The sequence below is a fragment of the Sorex fumeus genome, unplaced genomic scaffold (assembly GCF_029834395.1).
Source record: "Sorex fumeus unplaced genomic scaffold, SorFum_2.1 ptg000007l, whole genome shotgun sequence".
In the NCBI taxonomy this organism is placed as follows: domain Eukaryota; kingdom Metazoa; phylum Chordata; class Mammalia; order Eulipotyphla; family Soricidae; genus Sorex; species Sorex fumeus.
In genome coordinates this window covers 21,522,517-21,540,335 of record NW_026606064.1, presented here as the reverse complement: position 1 = coordinate 21,540,335, position 17,819 = coordinate 21,522,517, and the positions used below count along the sequence as shown (strand labels likewise).

The 17,819-nt window shown below is 46.9% G+C and overlaps 1 protein-coding gene across 1 annotated transcript in view; it reads left to right on the top strand.

Annotated features, from left to right (window-relative positions):
* The first annotated feature begins 499 nt into the window (after nucleotides 1–499).
* Nucleotides 500–17,819, top strand: part of CAPRIN1 (cell cycle associated protein 1) — a 50,199-nt gene continuing 32,879 nt past the window's right edge. Inside the window, exons 1-4 of the mRNA XM_056137231.1 lie at nucleotides 500–697; nucleotides 1,488–1,712; nucleotides 17,014–17,076; nucleotides 17,188–17,274. Coding sequence (XP_055993206.1) covers nucleotides 1,488–1,712; nucleotides 17,014–17,076; nucleotides 17,188–17,274 — 375 coding nt within the window. The 5' untranslated portion in view covers nucleotides 500–697. The remainder of the gene's footprint in view (nucleotides 698–1,487; nucleotides 1,713–17,013; nucleotides 17,077–17,187; nucleotides 17,275–17,819) is intronic.

Here is a 17,819-nt window from a genome sequence, read left to right as displayed (position 1 = left end):
CCCCGTCTTGTGCGGGAAGCGGCGTGTCGCTTTTTTTTTTTTTTGCAAGACCTTTTGGGGTGTGGGAGTTTGCTGGCTCTGCATACAGAAGGAATTCTAGAAGCTGGAATTGCACCGCCCACCCCACGCACCCCTACTTCCAGAAACCCTTGCCCCCCCTCCCCCACCCCGCGCAACCCCCACCCCCTCCAAATAAGGGCTCTTCGCAGGGCAGTCCCAGCCCCAGCCCCAGCTGCTTGACACCTATTGTCCCCGTCGGGGTGTCCAGCGGCTTCGCCTGAAGGACCCCTCGCTGCAAGGTGGCTCCACTCGGGGAAGCCGGCTCCCGCCGCCTGGCCGGGCTGGCACGAAGCTCGCGCCCCGAGGCGGCCCTCCCCGCGCGGGGGCTCGGGCGGCGCGGCTCGGCCCGCCTCGGGGCCCTTCCCCGCAGGCGTCCGCGCCGGGCAGCCCGGCCGGCCGCGAAGGCCCCCGCCCGCCGCTCCGCCCGCCCCCTCCCGCCCCAGAGGGCTGGCTGGCTAAGTCCCTCCCGCGCCGGGCTCTCTCCGCCTCACTAGCAAGCGGCTCTCGGTGCAGCGGCCACGGGGGGGGAGACGGCCTGCGCCCACCGAGCGCTCCACACTTGCCCGGAACGCACCGCCACCCTCGGCCCCGTCAGCCGCCCACTCGGGATCGCCAGCGGCCTCCGCGCGCGCGCACGGTGAGCGCCACCCCGGGCCGGCCCCGCGGCGTTGGACGGGAGGAGGGGGGGGTGGGGAAAGAGCGGGCCGCTGCCCCGAGTGTCCTTTACCTCCGGAGGGCCTGGGACCTCCGCGGGGGGCTGCGGCGGCCCCCCAGGCCGCCCCCCACCCCCCATCCGGGGGGGCATTTCCAGCGCCTCGCTGCCCCCCCCTTCCCCGCCCCCCGCGGCTCGGCCTCCGGGAGTCCCGCCGCCCCGTTCGTTCCCTTTCTCCCTCCTTTCCTGGGAGAGCGACCCAGTGGCCGGGCAGCCCCGGCGGGGACCGTTGCTCGGGCCGTTGGCGGCCCCGCCCCCGGCGCGCGAGCCCCGGTGCCCCCGGGGGCCGGTAGGCCGGGCCCGAGTGGCCGGTGCGGGGGAGGGGCGGGCGCGGCGCGGCGCGGGGGTGGGGGCGGCGCGAGGCCGGGCCGGGGCGCCCCGCTGGCGGGTCTCGCGCGCGCCCCCGCCCGCGCCGTCGTCCCTTCCTGCCCCGGCGGGGCACGCGCGCGCGTCCGTGCGTGCGCGCGCGCGAGGGTTTTGTGCGCGCGCGTCCGGGCCCGTCCCCCGCCCCCCACCCCCCACCGGCTCGGCGCAGGCTCCCCGCCCGCTTGCGCGTTTTGTCCCGCGTCTCGCCCCGTCCGCGCCGCCTGATTTGGGCCGCTCTTGTGTTCACCCCCCCCTTTTTTTCCCTCCCTGTTTTTTTTTTATTTCTTCTCTCCTTTCTCCTCCCGCTTTTTTTTTGATCTTCGTTCCCGCACGGGTTCTTCTTCCGAAGATGCCCTCGGCCACCAGCCACAGCGGAAGCGGCAGCAAGTCGTCGGGACCGCCACCCCCGTCGGGCGCCTCCGGGAGCGAGGCGGCGGCAGGGGCCGGGCCCGCGGCGACGGCGGCCCCGGCTTCCCAGCACCCGGCCTCCGGCACCGGCGCCGTCCAGACCGAGGCCATGAAGCAGATCCTCGGGGTGATCGACAAGAAACTTCGCAACCTGGAGAAGAAAAAGGTGCCGGGAGTTGGCGGGGCCGGGGCCGGGGCCGGGGTCGGGGTCGGGGTCGGGGTGGGGGCCTTGGAGGCTTCGGCCCTCCCAGGCCAGGCCCCCCGGCTGGACCCTGCTTGTCCCCGGGGCGGCCTCGGTGGCCTCCGAAGTAGGAGTGGGCACCAGGGGAGGCACCCTGGCGCCCCTCTCCGTTAGTCGAGACCCCGTTTCTCTGGCCGGCCAAGAGAGAAAGGACGAGGTGCGGGGGCGGGGGCGGGGGGTGGGGGGGCTCAACCGACTGCCTCGTGGGGCTGGGCCGCCCGCGGCTCGGCCCGCTCCGTTAGCAGCTCCCCGAGGCGCCTTTCTGGGTCCCTCCCTCCTCCTTCCGCCCGAGGAGGGTGTTGGTTGGGGGCTGTGGACTGCAGTCCCCCCCAGGGGTAGGGAGGGAATGCGTCGTGGCTCTGGCCCCCCCTCCCCGCCCCCCAGCCTCTGGGCTCCCCCCCCCCCACGTTTCTTTCTTTGTCTCGATTGTCTTTGGTGCTCCCCCCTCCCCTCCGGAGCGTGCGGCAGGCCAGGTCCGGCCCGCGGGCCCTGGCGGCGGCGGCGGCGTCCGGGCCGCGCCGGGGTGGGGTGGGGAGGGGTGGAGGGTCCCCGCGGCGGGTGCCCGGGGAAGCCGGGGGCCCCGGCGGGCCGCGGGGCACATGGAGGGCGCCTAACATGGCGGCGGCGGCGGCGCGGGCGCGGGCAGGGAAGCGCTTCCCAGGCGCGGCATTGTGAGCACAAAGCGAAAGCGGGGGAGGGCGGGAGCGAGCGGGCGGCCGCGGGGCTGCCCCGGCCACGCCCACACGCGCTCGGCCGGGCGGCGAGTGTCCCCCCTCCCCACCTCGCCGCGCCGAGAGTGCGCCGGCTGCGTGCCGAGGAACACGTGTGCTCGCGTGTGTGTGTGTGTGTGTGTGTGTGTGTGTGTGCGCGCGCGCGCGTGTGTGCGTGCCCGCGTGCCCGCGCGGCCGCCGGGGGAGCGACGCGCCCTTGGCCCGGCGGGAGGCGGACGGGGACGCGGGGACGGCAAGGCCGGCCGGCTGGCTGGCCTCGCCAGGCACCTGCGGGCCCGGGCCCGGGGCTGGGGCTGCGGGGGGAAGCCCTTCTGCCGGCGGGGGGCGGGGAGCGCTTCTTGCTGATTGGGCTCCAGGAATTCCCCCCCCTCCCGCCCCCAAATTAAAGAAAAAAATAAAGATCACGGGTGTTTGACTTCTGAGTTTTTCAAAGTCACTTGGTACTTAGCCACTCTGTACCTAAGGTGTTGCAATAGTAACTGTTTACTAAAAAATTTGGGCTGTGGGGAATGACGTGACGGAAACGTTTATTATGTAGGACGGAATTCTAATTACTGATTTTCCTTGTAATTTCTTAAAGACACTGAGACTGTAACCGCTGCCACCTCCCCTCCCTGTTGCGCCAGGAATTGTACTTGGAATTTTTTTCCGTTTCAGAGATAGCCTCGCCCTTGATTTCGGCCTTTTGCTGAGCCATCATGGTGATAAGCAAGTGGGGTTGATTACAAACGGTTGAAATGCTTCATTTTTCTGTGTCAAAGAAACAAAAGGAGTTTAGTTGTACTGTAGGAACACATAGATTTGCGGGAGTTACTTGACATACCCAAAGCCTGTAGTTTGAGTTACCATTCGGATTAGAGTGTTGCTCCTTTATTTGAAATTGAGATTAATAGACATCTTTTAAAAACCTCAGCACAAATCACAGTTCTTTTATTCTGGTTGAGTGGTTTAATTTTGAGTAGTTTGATCTGTAGAATTTTGAAAAAATTTGACATTTTAATGTAGATCTGTGCTTTCCTAAATAAAGAATCTTTGAAAAAGGCATTAGTGCAAGGTCAGTCAGTAATTAACCAATTTAGTCTGAGGTGACTGTTAGTCTAATATTAAAGTGTGTGAACAGAAAAGTTGCAGTTTGTAAGCTACTTGAGGTCTTAACCATGATTGGTCACTTGTTGCATAGATTTTATTGCTACCTATTTCCTAGTTTCTGTTCCCATAATAGAATAGAGAGTAGTATTAATTATTGCAGAGATTATACACTGGAACTAAGTACTGAAAAATACCCCTGCAATGTGGTGGTTTAACCAGGTACACAAAGTAGCAAATATGTTTCATATCTTTTTTTCTTAATGTCTTGGGTGCTAGATAGCTGAAAAGTCACTTTGCAATTCAGTTGGGCTTTCTGATAACCCACACTGAGCTACCTACTTGTTAAGTGGCTGTGCACTGATGTGACTTTGGGGAAAGAGCTTTATTTAAGAAACTGCATTTTGATTTTCTTGTACTTGAGCACATTTGATTTTTCAAATTATATTTATTTTTTTTTATACATGATATTCTTTTATGAAAGGCTGGAATGATTATTCCCCCACTCCCCATAGTTCAGTTCTACAACACCTAAAATAGGTCATAGTGTATAGGCTATATAAACCAATCAGGACCTTTCTAGAAACCGCTAATGAATGAAAGTAACTGTTCACATCTAGATTGCTTCTGTTTTGGGGGTGGGCCATACATTTACCAAATAAAACCTTTTAACTTCAAATCCTAAATGTTAGCGGGTTTTTTTTTCTTTTTTTTTTGTTTTTGGGTCATACCCAGCAATGTTCGGGGTTGCTCCTGGCTCTGCACTCAAGAATTACTCCTGGCAGTGCTTAGGGGGCCGTACAGGATGTTGGGAATCGAACCCGGGTCGGCCACATGCTTCTTGGGAGGGTGGAGTGATGCTTATGAGTTACCCCTGGTGGGTCTCCAGGACCACATTGAATGCTGGGGATAAAGTCTAGGTGAGCCATGTGCAGAGCAAGCACTGTACTATCTCCAGTCCCCCACGTTTCTTTCCAGTCACTTAACAATGGTATTTGAGATTTATTTCAACCTTGACCTGCAGTTGGAGTTTTTTTTTTTTTGTCCTTTGTTGAAGGATCTTGAGAAAAATTAGTACTAGACATCTAGAAATCCTAGTGAATCAAATTAAAATGAGAATTGAAATTATATTGCTCTTCATTTAAAAAGCAGTTATTTTAAATTTTCTAAAAAGTGGCTATTGAGTTACTAAGCATCTGTTAATTGAGAATGCATGCTTAAAATGGATAAAATACGATCCTATTGTGCACTGCAATGAAATGGCCTGATAGTCTTTAAATTTGGGCTTTAAAAACATGAGTTTTTTTTAATGAAGAAGTGCAGCTGTAATGTAAAGAAACAAGTGTAGAACTGCCTCCAGTCTTCTAACTAATTAAAAGTACGAGTATGAATTGAATTAAAGTACAATCAATGAATTGAGTGCATGGTTTTCTTCATTAGTTCAATGGTATAAAACTGGGCCTAGGGCCCAGAGAGATAGTACAGTGGGTAGGACGCTTGCCTTATACATGACTGACTAGGTTTGGTTCCTCAAACTCCTTGTGGTCCCCAGAGACTGATAAGTGAGCACAGAGCCACGGATAAGTACTAAAAAAGGTCGGGTGTGTCCCCAAAAGAAAAATCCTCCAAAACCCTGGCTCTCAGCTAAGCAAGATATTTTCAAAGCAAGTCATAATTTTAAAGATAAGAGTCCATTTGATTTGGAAAGAGGTAATCAGTTTTGGTGTGGAATAAGGGCTTTTTAAATGATGTATAAAATTAATATTTTTGTGAATGTAGATTTAGACCCCGATGACTTGGGTAGATGAACGGTTACCTGGAGTTCTTTGCAGAAGAGTCTGAGAGCTTTGTGATCAAAATGTGACTGGAAGTGATAGAGTACTGTTATTCTTATTCCAAAAATCTTCTTGCCCTCTGTATTTTTGCAGTAAAAATTATTCTGACAAGCAAATGCTCAAGCATTGTGATAGTAGAGCATAACATTTCTTTCCAAAGAATTGCAGTGAAATTTCTACTTAGAATTTTTAACACACTATTCAGTATTTTAAAATAAAAGCAAACTGTTTTACAGATAAAATCTTTTCCTGGGATTAAAACCTGGATTCTTTTTTTTTTTTTTTTTGACAGTAAAAATTTCTGTCCTTAGCTTCTTTGGTTGCATGAACTGTTCTACTGCAATGCAGAGGACAAGATTACTCTGTTTTGCATCCACCTTGTCACAGGGAAAGAAAAAAGCATTTACTTTTTACTTAATGTATTTTCTTCTGATTACCTCAGTCTGCTGTAGGGAAGTACTTGAAATTTGAATTTAAAAGAATAAAGCTGTGAATTTCCTCATGATAGGTACACATGTGGGTACCCTTTTTTGAGTGGATTCTATGCATCATGAGACAGTTGTTTTAACCTGGTCACATTATTTTACTCTAGGATCTTTCCTATGTGGCAGATATTTGTATCAGTTCATTTTGCAATTTAGGGATTAAGCATATAATTTATTGTAAGCTTATGCAGTAACTGCAGATAATTTCTTTGCTTACTTAACAATTAGAGCTAGGTGGTTAGTACTAGTTCATCTTCAGAAATAATCGGAAAATTTTCAATTTAAAATCAGAGCCTTAATTTTATTACCATTTTATCTTTTTTAGGAACTGAAAGCCATTAAATTTCTCTAATTGATTTTGTAGAAGAGTTAATGGAGATGCTCATGATAAAATGACCCACATTGGAGGGCTAGGATGGGGTGATAGTGCAGCGAGTAGGAACTTGCTTTGCACTAAATGACCTGGCTTTGATCTCCAGCACCCTGTGGTTTTCAACCTCTCCAGGAGTGGCCCCTAAGCACAAAGCCAGGAGTAAGCCCTAACGCCACACATATCCCAAATCCCTTCCCAGCACCCTCTTACCCCCCCCCCCCCAAATCCATATTGGAATAGATAAAATTCCAAGGCCTTCGGCAATACTTTGTGAGGGAATTAGGAACATTCTCCAATGTAATTAGCTTCGTTATTACCAAATAAAACCTTTAACATCAAATCCTAAATGTTAGTGGGTGTTTTTTTTCTTTTTTTAATTTTTGGGTCATACCCAGCAATGCTCAGGGGTTGCACCTGGCTCTGCACTCAAGAATTACTCCTGGCAGTGCTTGGGGGGCCATACGAGATGTTGGGAATTGAACCCGGGTCGGCCGCATGCAAGGCAAACACCCTACCTGCTGTACTATCGTCGCTCCAGCCCGGTTTTTGTTTTGTTTTTGGGGTCATACCTATTGGTCAGGGCTTAATCCTGGCTCAGTGCTTAGGAATCACTCCTGGATCTTTGGGGTGGGGGGGTTACTCCTGTTGTTCTAGGGAACCTTATGGGGTGCAAGGCAAGAGCCTTACCTGCTCTGGCCAAGAGAGTTCTATATTTTCCTTGTGTGTGTAAGTTTAGTTTTGGGGCCACACCTGGTGGTGTTTAGGGCTTCTGTCTCTGCACTCAGTAAATCAGTCCTGGTGGGCTCAAGCGACTATGTGGTACCAGGGATTGGACCTAGGTTTGCCACTGCAAGGCAAGCACCCTACCCATATACTGTCATTCTGACTCCCTCCGTTACTCTGTTTCAAAAACTGAATGCAAAAGAAAAGTGTCTTTTACTTCATTGTTAGATCTTTAATATTTGTAGGTTGTTCAGGGGGGGAGTAGTAAAAGTTAAGTCCCATGTGTCTCAGGTATCATTGGGCTATCCATTTTGTTGTCATTGAATTCTTAAACATGTAAACTCTTGATTTACTTCTATATTCATTAAACCCCAAACGAACATTTGCTACCCTCTATTCAAGCTTGTATCTATAGAAAACTTTGGGCATAAGAATAAGTGTGTAAATCTTCCATCTAAATTCTTGTAAGTGTCTAAATTTTTCAGTTAATGGTTACTTTTTCCAAATACTAGAGTGGAAAAGGCATAGCAGAAGAGAGATGCAGACATTGTTGGAATTTGTAAATTGTCTATTTCTGCTAATTTAGTCATTAGTTATGCCAGAGGGTTTTTGTTGTTGCTGAATAGATTTTGCATATAGAAATATAGATGAGACTTCACTGAATTTTTTTTTTCTTTTTTTGGGGGGCGGGGGGTGGGCCACATCTCACTGTGCTCAGGACTTACTCTTGGTTTTGTACTCAGGGGTCACTCCTGGCTGGGCTCAGAATGGTGCCAGGGATTGAACCTGGGTCAGCCAAATGCAAGGCCCATTGTACTGCCCATTGTACTATCTCCCTAGTCCTGAATCTCTTTATTTTAAATGTACATATCCATTCCTGGCTGTTCTTGGGACACTCCTGGTGAGCTTCAGGGATCAAGTCTGGGTTGACTGCGTGCAAGGCAAGTGCTCTTGTACTATTGTTTTGGTCCCACTTAAAAAGTTTTTGTATTGGTTTCCGTTGCTTCTTCATAATAAAACCAGTTACAAAAGGGTAGAAGTTTGCATAGAATTAGTTTTGTGTGTATATGTGGAGGAGGCGGGTGATTCCCCCCCCCCCTCCTGGAGACCACTTGCAGCTGCCTCTAGCATGCAAAGCATGTATCGTAACATTTGAGCTATTTCCTGGTCCATGTAGTTAGTCTTTTAGTTCATTCTTTCCCCCTCCTTCCCAACTCTCCCTTTTTTTAAATTTTTGCTTTTTGGGGCACACCTGGCAATACACAAGCGTCACTCCTGGCTCTGCACTCAGGAATTACCCCTGGCAGTGCTCAGGGGACTATACGTGATACTGGGAATCGAACCTGGGTTGGCCGTGTGCAAGGCAAATGCCCTACCCGCTGTGCTATCATTCCAGCTCCTCCGTTTTTCTTTGTTTTCTTTCTCTTATTTTTTCCTCTTTTAATTTTCTTTCTGTTTTTGGGCCACGTCAGGTGGTGCTCAGGTTAGAATGGGCTCTGTTCCGGGATCACTCCTGGTGATGCTCAGGCCATGTGTGGTGCTGGGGATTGAGCCTGGGTTGACCACTTGGAAGGTGAGCACCTTAACCTGCTGTACATGGTCCCAGGATCAAATTGTCTTTTATTTAAAAGTTTGTGTATTTGGATCATACCTGGCACTGCTCAGGATCTCTCATGGCAGGACTAGGAAGCCTTATGTACTGCTGGGGATTGAGCTTGGGTTGGCCATGTGCATGGCAAGCAAGAGCCTTTGCTGTGTTATCAGTGCATCCCAGGATTGGATTGTCTTTTTTTCTTTTTTGGATTGGCTAAAATTTTGTCAATTGGAAAATTATCTTTAAAAAGCCTCATATGTAACATGTAATTTAGCATTTGACTTATTTTTTGGGCTGCACGTGGTTGCTCTCAGGGGATTACCCCTGCCAGTGTGCTTGGGGGACCATGCTCGATAAAGGGGATTGAATTTGGGTTGAATTTGGGTGCCAAGGCAAATGCCCTATTTGTTATAAGATTTCTCTGGCCCTTAGAATTTTACTGTTAATGTTTAGAAATCCTGAACTGTTGATGTGTTTTATTTCATTACCGTATTAGTCTTCTGGGGCTTAATTTTTCATTTTTTGGGGGGAGCACTGTTTTGGTTTGGTTTTGGGGCACCTGGCAATGCCCAAGAGTAAATCTGGCTCTGCACTCAAGAATTCTTCCTGATGGTGCTCGGGACCATATGGACTCCGGGTATTGAACGCAAGACAGGCACCCTACCCCACTCACTGTATTCTCTCTAGCCCACTCCTTCTTTTAGACAACTAAAAAGTTTAACAATTTCCCACTCCCCTGTCACTGCTGTTTAACACTTATTTTGTTTTCTTCAACAACTCAGAATTCGGCAACGTGAGAAGGCTTCCAGCATTTGAAGGTAGCTATTACGGATCGTCGATGAATTGTGATATATATATATATGTGCTCTCTAATCTCCTTTTCAAAATTTAGGCTTGTTCCTTGTAACATTTCTTGTTATGTATATAAATTTACTTTCTAATTCTTAATGGAATTGGTGAAGGGTGACTAGGAGGCAGCATTAACCCCTGATAGCTGTGTGGTCAAAATCAGAACGATGTTTCTAGATGAAGAGCAGAGAATGTAGGATTTGGAATTTGAAATACTTAGAAAAGCTATAGGAGAATGCAGAAAGTTGAGCAGGAAACTTCTTTTTGCTGGGGTTGGTGGCAGCAGTGGTGGTGGTTTGGATCACACCCTGGCAGTGTTCAAAGACTATTCCTGGCGCTTCTCAAGGACCGTACGCAGAACTGCGGATCAAGCTGGGGTCTGCCCTTCCATGGTCAAGGCAAGTGCCTTACATAACCTCCCTACGACTTCTCTCGCCACTTGGAAAAGGTATCCTTGTATTTTTGGCTTTTGCCTTCTAGCAGTTTCAGTATCAGGCTGCTTAAACTCTGGATTGTGGGCCTGGAGCAATAGTACAGTGGGTAGGACCTTGCACGCTGGCCTACCCGGGTTTGATTTCCCAGCATCCCATATGGTCCCCTGAGCACTGCCAGGAGTAATTCCTGAGTGCAGAGCCAGGAGTAACAACCCCTGTGCATCATCAGGTGTGACCCAAAAAGCAAAAAACAAAACAAAACAAAACTGGGTTGCAACCCATTGTCACAACTGAATGTGGCAGGTTATAAGAATTTTGTTATAAAATTATTTATAATCTCCCCTATGAAAATAAAAGCAAGCCCTAAGCACCTTTGTTTTATTTTAAAATAGTTACTTCCTTATTGGAACATAGGCTGATCCAATACTGATACAAACATGCATTTCTTAGAATGCCAAAATTTGTATAACAGTGGAATTTCCTGGGGGGAAATTGGGGATGAGGGGGCCTTTGGCCGGACCTACTAGAAAAGTAAAGAAGCCACAGGTGATTTTGTTGTTTAGTTGTTTATTTTGGGCTACATTGGTGTGCCCAGGGTTACTCCTGGCTCTGCACTCAAGAATTACTCCTGGTGGTGCTTGGGGGAACCATAATGGATATTGGGGATCAAACCCCGGTTGGCTGCATGCAAGGCAAACATCCTACTGTCCTGACCCCTCAGCCACTGGTGAAGTTTAAATTGATAAACCAGTAATATAAATTACCTTAGGTCATTGCACATGTTTTTAATATTTTAAAATCCTCCCTCTGAATTTCTCTAGAAGCTTATGGGTTATTTATGTTTGATTTAATGTATTTTTTTTTTTTTTGGATTATATGTCACAACAAGCTTTGTGCTGAGGGGACCCAGGTGGTTGTGTTTCTTCCTTTTGTAGTTAGGGGACTATGTAAGATTAAACCAGGGTCAGTTAAGCCAGGGTCAGTTTTATGCAAATGATTTGAAGGGATTGCAAGAAGTCATTTACAGCCCTGGAGACATAAAGTGTTACTCTACTAGTTATTTTAGTTTTTCTTATAATTGTTTTTTAAAGAACCCCTTTATATTTTTGGTTTTTGACTACAACTGCGATGCTCAGGGGTTACTCTTTTCTCTGCACTCCTGGCAGTATTTGGGGACTATGGTGGATGCCCAGGGATCCAACCTCGGCTGACTGCATGCAATGCAAGTGCCTTACCTGCTGCTCTCTGGTCCAAAGAGGCCCTTTATTAACCTTTGTGCAGATGATGAAATTTGTTTGTACTTCTTCCTGGGACCCTGAGAGAAGTAGGCATTATTTTCAAGTGTTCTGCCCTGTTGTAGATCATTCCTTTGAGAAACATAATTTTCTTTTTTTTTTCTTTTTTCCTTTTTGGGTCACACCGAGTGATGCACAGGGGTCACTCCTGGCTCATGCACTCAGGAATTATTCCTGGTGATGCTCGGGGGACCTTACGGGATCCTGGGAATTGAACCTCGGTCGGCCGAGTGCAAGGCAAAGGCCCTATCCGCTGTGCTATTGCTCCAACCCCTAAAACAATAGTTTTCTTTAGACAGTTTTTTCAGATAATACTATCTCTTGTAACTATTTACATTTTTATTGGGGGGTTGGTAAGATTTTGGAACTCTGTTTAATCATGGCAAACACAAGGGATTAAATGGGGTGCTGGAATCACTGCTCCAGTATCATTTTTGGGGGTAGTGCTTCAGGTGTGAAAAATCATATATTGTACCAGGGATCAAACTTGGGTCAACTACACATAAAGTAAATTCCCCATCTGCTGTACACATAATTAAGCTCAGAAGTTTTTTCCCCTTGTGTTTTGGGGTTTGGGGCCACACCTGGTGGTGCTTAGGGCTTACTTTTGGCTCCGTTGCCAGAAGTCACTCTTGGCAGACTCATGGTGTGCTGGTGATCTTCAATCTGATCTACCTGCTATAGCTATATTCTTTATGGCCCCACTTTTACTATCAATGGTTTTAAAATTACTTATGTGATATGTGGTACATAAGTAGTAAAGAGAAAATTCAGGAGCACACTGTCTATTTTGCTTTTTGGGTCACAGCCGTTCTGGGGTTACTCCTGGCTCTGCACTCAGGAATCACTCCTGGCCGTGATGGGATGCTGGGGACTGAACCCAGTTTGGCTGCATGCAAGGCAAAGGCCCTGCCTGCTGTACTATAGCTCTGGCTCCAGGACACTATGTATTTTTTTTTCTTTTAGTAGGAGTACTGCTATTCATCCACTGATTAGCTGATTGAATTGGGCATGAACCAGGACACTATTTTAAATGTGCATTTTATAGTACCCACCTGGTGCTGTATTAGCAAAATAATTCAGTGTTTATGTTAATTCAGTAAAGTAATTTTGTTAGTGGTAAAATATAATCTGAAGGAGGAAAATGGCAATAGGGGCAGGAAATGAAATTAGCGGTTGGAATTGAGTGACATGAAAGAGTTGGGGAGTGGTTTGGGGAGACAGCTTGAAGTGCAGGAGCATGTGCTTTGTGTGCTGGGGGCCTGAGTTCAGTCCTGGGTCCCCCATGGTGTACCCTGAGCATTACTTTCCACCCCCTGAAGGGGAGGAAACATCACAAGCTAGTCAAATCAATGAGTTTTTTTGTTTTTATGACCTCTGACTGATAGTTTCCAGTTTCTAATTAGGTGAAATCTGATCCGTACTAGTGACTAGGATAGGTGACCCTAAATTTGAAAACTACATATTGAGCAGCAAAGAAACAGGAGATAGGGTAAAAAAGTGATACAAGATAGAGAGTGGGACTGTTCTACAATTGGTAATTATTCAATACCAAGTGACTGTTCTACTTCTACAGGATGTAGTCAGACCTCCATAGCTATTTCTATGGCCCTGGAAGTGAATTTTTAGTAGTTAGGATACTTGATAGTTGAAAAAACCCTAAAAATCTAGTTTCAAGAGAGACTATTATAGGGATAGGGGAGATTCATGCTTGCCATACCTACTGTGCTTAGAGCGTACTCCTGGCTCTGGGGGGCCTGCTGTGTGCTAGTCACGCTCCTTGTCCGCTGTAATACTGGTTCCTGTGGAAGGGGCCCATGCTCTGGCAAAGGCCCACCAATGCTCAGGGCTTAATTACTTACTGGCTCTGTGGTCAGGGATCACTCCTTGTGGGCTCGGGGAATATTACAGGGTGCTGGGGATCGAGCCTGGGTTAGTCATGTGCAGTGTGAACACCCAACCCCTGTAATACTGCTCCAGCCCCAGACTTTTGGCATCCTTTTTAGGTGCTGGGGATCAAACCCCTGTCCGCATGCTGGCAAGGCTAGCACTTGATAATTTGAGCTGTGTACCCTGGCCCTTTTCTATGCTAGGAAAAACTCAACACAATTACTGCAACTGACCTATGTACTAGTTGAGGGAAGAGACAAAAATCTGCCTAGAGCTCTTTTTCTTTTTTTTTTTCCCCTTCCTTTTTGGGTCACACCCGGCGATGCTCAGGGCTGATTCCTGGCTCTACACTCAGGAATCACTCCTGGCAGTACTCAGGGGACCATATGGGAAGCTGGGAATCGAACCAGGGTCAGCAGCATGCAAGGGCAAACACCCTCCCCACTGTACTATTGCTCCAGCCCCCTCCCCCCACATGAGTTTTTTTTTTAAGTGTTTATTTTTATTTTGCTTTTTGAGTCCCACCTGGCAATGTGCAGGAGTTACTCCTGGCTCTGCACTCAGGAATTACCCCTGGCAATGCTCAGGCAACCATAGGGGATGCTGGGAATACAACCCGGGTTGGCCTCATGCAAGGCAAATGCCCTACCCACTGTGCTATTGCTCCAGCCCCACCCTGTGGTTTTGTTTGGAGTTAAATCATAGTTAAATTTTTTTCTGGGAGTGGGGTTTTGCGCCACTCTGAGCAACTCTCAGGGCTTACTCCTTCCTGGTGGGTGCTTTGGGACTAGCTGGGGTGCTGGAGATAGACCCTAGTCAACAGGATGTGCAACACAAGTTAGTGCGTTAACCCTTGTACTACCTCTGGTCCAATAACAATGTTCATATGTACAGATTGCGGTACCATTTTCCCCACTAGCATTTGAATAGGATGTGATAATAGGAGCAATGTTAAGATACTGTCACTTTAGTAGTCTTTCAAAGATTAGGTATTTTAGTATTGGGAGGGGTCACACTCCATTTGTGATACACTATGGCTATGACTTTGCTCACAACTAGTCACATGTAGGAAACGGTATTGGAATTCTTGGCCGTATAAATATAAAGCATATCAATCTCTGCCATCTCTGGCCTGTAGATTTGAACTTTTCATACTGTTTTGACTGTTGTGGGGCTTTAGTAAGTATGTGAAATAAAATTTGAGTATTTCCATCAGTCTATGTTCAATGATTATTTCAGTATTCTTAAATGTTGGTAGTATGGTTGCAAAGAACATTTGCCTAAAACAATGTACAGCCATTTGTTTTGGGGGACTTAGGGACCACGGGCAGTGGTACTCGGGCTACTTATGGCTCTGCTTAGTATAGTGACTGATGGTGCTAGTGGGGATGGGGGGAGTCAAGTTGGTGGAGATTCAAACTAAGGTCGCACATGTGAAAACGAGAAGTGTCTTGCTCATTAGACCATCTATCTCACTGGCCAACTTAAAAATTTTTTTTTTATTGAATCACAGTGATATGGGAGTTACAAAGTTGTTCACGATTGGGCTTCAGTCATATAATTGAATACCTGTCCCTTTACCAGTGTATGTTTTCCACCACCAATGGTCTCAGTTACCTTTCCCCCTCCTCCCTTGCCCCCCCCCACCCCACATGCCTCTATGGTAGACAGACTTTAAAACTTTTTTGTGTCTCTGAATGCATATGAGCAGAATCTTATAGTTTATTAGACTCCAGGTATTTTACTAGTTTTATTATTGGGAAGGACAAGGAGAGAGAACTGTAGGTTTTGAAGACTTAGAATAGTTTCCCCCTTTCCTCATTTATATTTCCATTTAAACCCTCTCCTTTGGTATTTTTAAAAATTTTAGTTCAGTTTTTGGGTCACATCTGTGGGTGCTTAGGTATCACTCCTGGTTATGTTCAGGGGACCACAGGTGCTGCTGGGGATTGGACCTGGGTTGGCACTGAGCAAGACAAGCACCATACCTGCTGTTCTATCTCTGACCCCACAAATATATATATGTATTTTTTTTCTTTGAACCATATTTAGAGGTGCTCAGGGAAGGATCACTCCTAAACAGTGCTCAGGGAACCATACGAGGTGCCAGAGAGCAAACTGAAGTCAGCTTTGTACAGGGCAAATGCCTTACCCCTATGTCTCTGGGCCTCTTTCCTTTGATTTTTTTCTTTTTCTTTTTGGTCTGTTAATTTTGGGGGCCTTCTCTGATTGGTGCTCAGTGCTTACTCCTCTGTGCTCCGGAATCACTCCTGGCCAGCTTGGGGTACCATATGGGGTGCTAGGGATCAAACCTGGGTTGGACACATTAAAGGCAAACCCACTGTCTTATTTCTCTGGTCCTCTCTTTTGATTCTTAAAGCAGTAACTTGGTTGTTGTAAAAGCCCTCCATTATTTAAATGTGCCAGCAGAGGGTCTCACACACTTGGTCCTGGAACTTGCATCTTGGTTCTTGCTGAGGGTTTGAAGTCTATCTGCGGTGCTGTGCTAGCTAGAGTTGCTTTGATGCTTCATTCGTGGGTTTACCTGCTGATTGCAGTGTGATTAGTGCTGGGATTTCAGATAACTACCAGGATCTCACTGAGTGCATGTGATGGCTCTGGGGATTGAACTTCAGACCTCATGATGGCAAGGCATTGTAAGGTACGCACTGTAACTTGACTCATCTCCTAGCCCCTAGTTCTTGACATTATATTACCTGAATATCCTTTTCTTTTTTTTTCCTTTCTATTTTTGGCCACACCTGGCGATGCTCTGGTGTTACTCCTGACTGCCCTCAGGAATTTCTCCTGATGGTGCTCGGGAGACTGTCTGGGTTGCTGGGGATTGAACCCAGATCTGCTACGTACAAGGCACGCGCCAGACCCAGGTACTCTCTGCCCCCTGAATATCTTTTCTAACTAATCATAATAGCATAGGGAACTTAAGTTTTTCATTTTATTTTGCTTTCTGTGTTTTTTTTTTTTTTTTTTTTTTTTTTGCCACACCAAACTCCTGGCTCTGCTCTGGGTTCACCCTGGCATTGCTCAGGGGACCAAATGGGGTGTGGAGACTGAACTCCAGCACGGCCGTGCAAGGCAGGTGGCAAGTGCCCTACCCACTGAACTACGACTTCAGCTTACAAATTTTTTATTTTTAGCAAGAAGCAGGGTAAAGAAACTTTTTTTTTTCTTTTTGGGTCACATCCAGCGATACTCAGGGGTTACTCCGGCTCTGCACTCGGGAATTACTCCTGGCGGTGCTTGAGGGACCATGTGGGATGCTGGGAATTGAACCTGGGTCGGCCGCGTGCAAGGCAAAACGCTCTGCTTGCTGTGCTATCACTTCAGCCCCAAGCAGGGTAAATTTTTAACCCCTGTTCTTACCCATTTATAATTCTATATGTGTGAAAATTATAAAGCTGTTGACTAATTAATAATACTTCTTATAGGGTAAGCAGTAGGGTACATGATAGCTTGAAGTACCTATTTCAAAATAACTGAAGTACATCCAGGAATAAATACATGGTTTTCTGCATGAAACTTATTTACTCATCTGACTTTTTAAAAGGGTGTGGGGGGAGGCAGGGCAAAACTTTAACATAATATTTTGAAAATACCTGATATGTTTACATGGACGTAAGTTTGATTTTAATAACGTTTTGATTTTGGGTCATTTAATGCACATCATTGGGGCACCTAAAGGATAAACTTTGGTTGTATCATAGTCTTTAAATTCAATATTTGGTGTTCATTGAGGCTTAAATTCAACTTCTAGCCTGATCTTTAAAAATTAAATGATGTTATTTTATGTGTTAACAAACTGGGATATGCAAAGAATATAGAATAAATTTCGAACATGAGGATTTTGTTGTTTTAGTATAGTTAATTTGGTATATGCTTTCAATATGGAATATTTTATTTTTTAATATAGGGCAAACTTGATGATTACCAGGAGCGAATGAACAAAGGAGAAAGGCTTAATCAAGATCAACTGGTAATGTTGTTGCATTTTATTAAATACTTAATACTTATACTAATAAAATATTAGTCTAATTAGTATAATAAGAAAAATGTTTTGTTTTAATAGTTAACTCTTTCGTTTTAGGATGCTGTATCTAAGTACCAGGAAGTCACAAATAACTTGGAGTTTGCGAAAGAGTTACAGAGGAGTTTCATGGCATTAAGTCAAGATGTAAGTTATGGACACTGCATATTCATGAAATTATGAGGAAGATAGAAAATTCACTATTTTGGTTTTAGTCCTTAAATAATCTTGGCAACCTTTCTGCTAGGTAAGAGGATTGGATCTAATTATTTCTAAGGTACTTTTCAATTCTATCACTGTCCTCCCGTTGTTCATCGATTTACTCGAGCAGGCTCAGTAACGTCTCCATTTTGAGACTTGTTACTGTGTTTGGCATATTGAATATGTCATGGGTAGCCTGCCAGGCTTTGCTGTGAGGGCGAGATACTTTCTGTAGCTTGCTGGGCTCTCTGAGAGGGGCGGAGGAATTGAACCCAGCTCTGCTGGGCTGGCTGCGCGCAAATGCCCTACCGCTGTGCTATTCAATTTTATAAGTTTTATTATTTTGGGAGGCGTACCTTGCTTTTTGCCTGAGGGCTACACCACCTTATGCTGGCAGGGGCCGGTGGATAATGGTCCTAATCAGTTTTCCACGTGCATCGTATGAGCTCTGCCTCTCAACCATTTCCCGGTCCGCTATTCTGTAAATATGG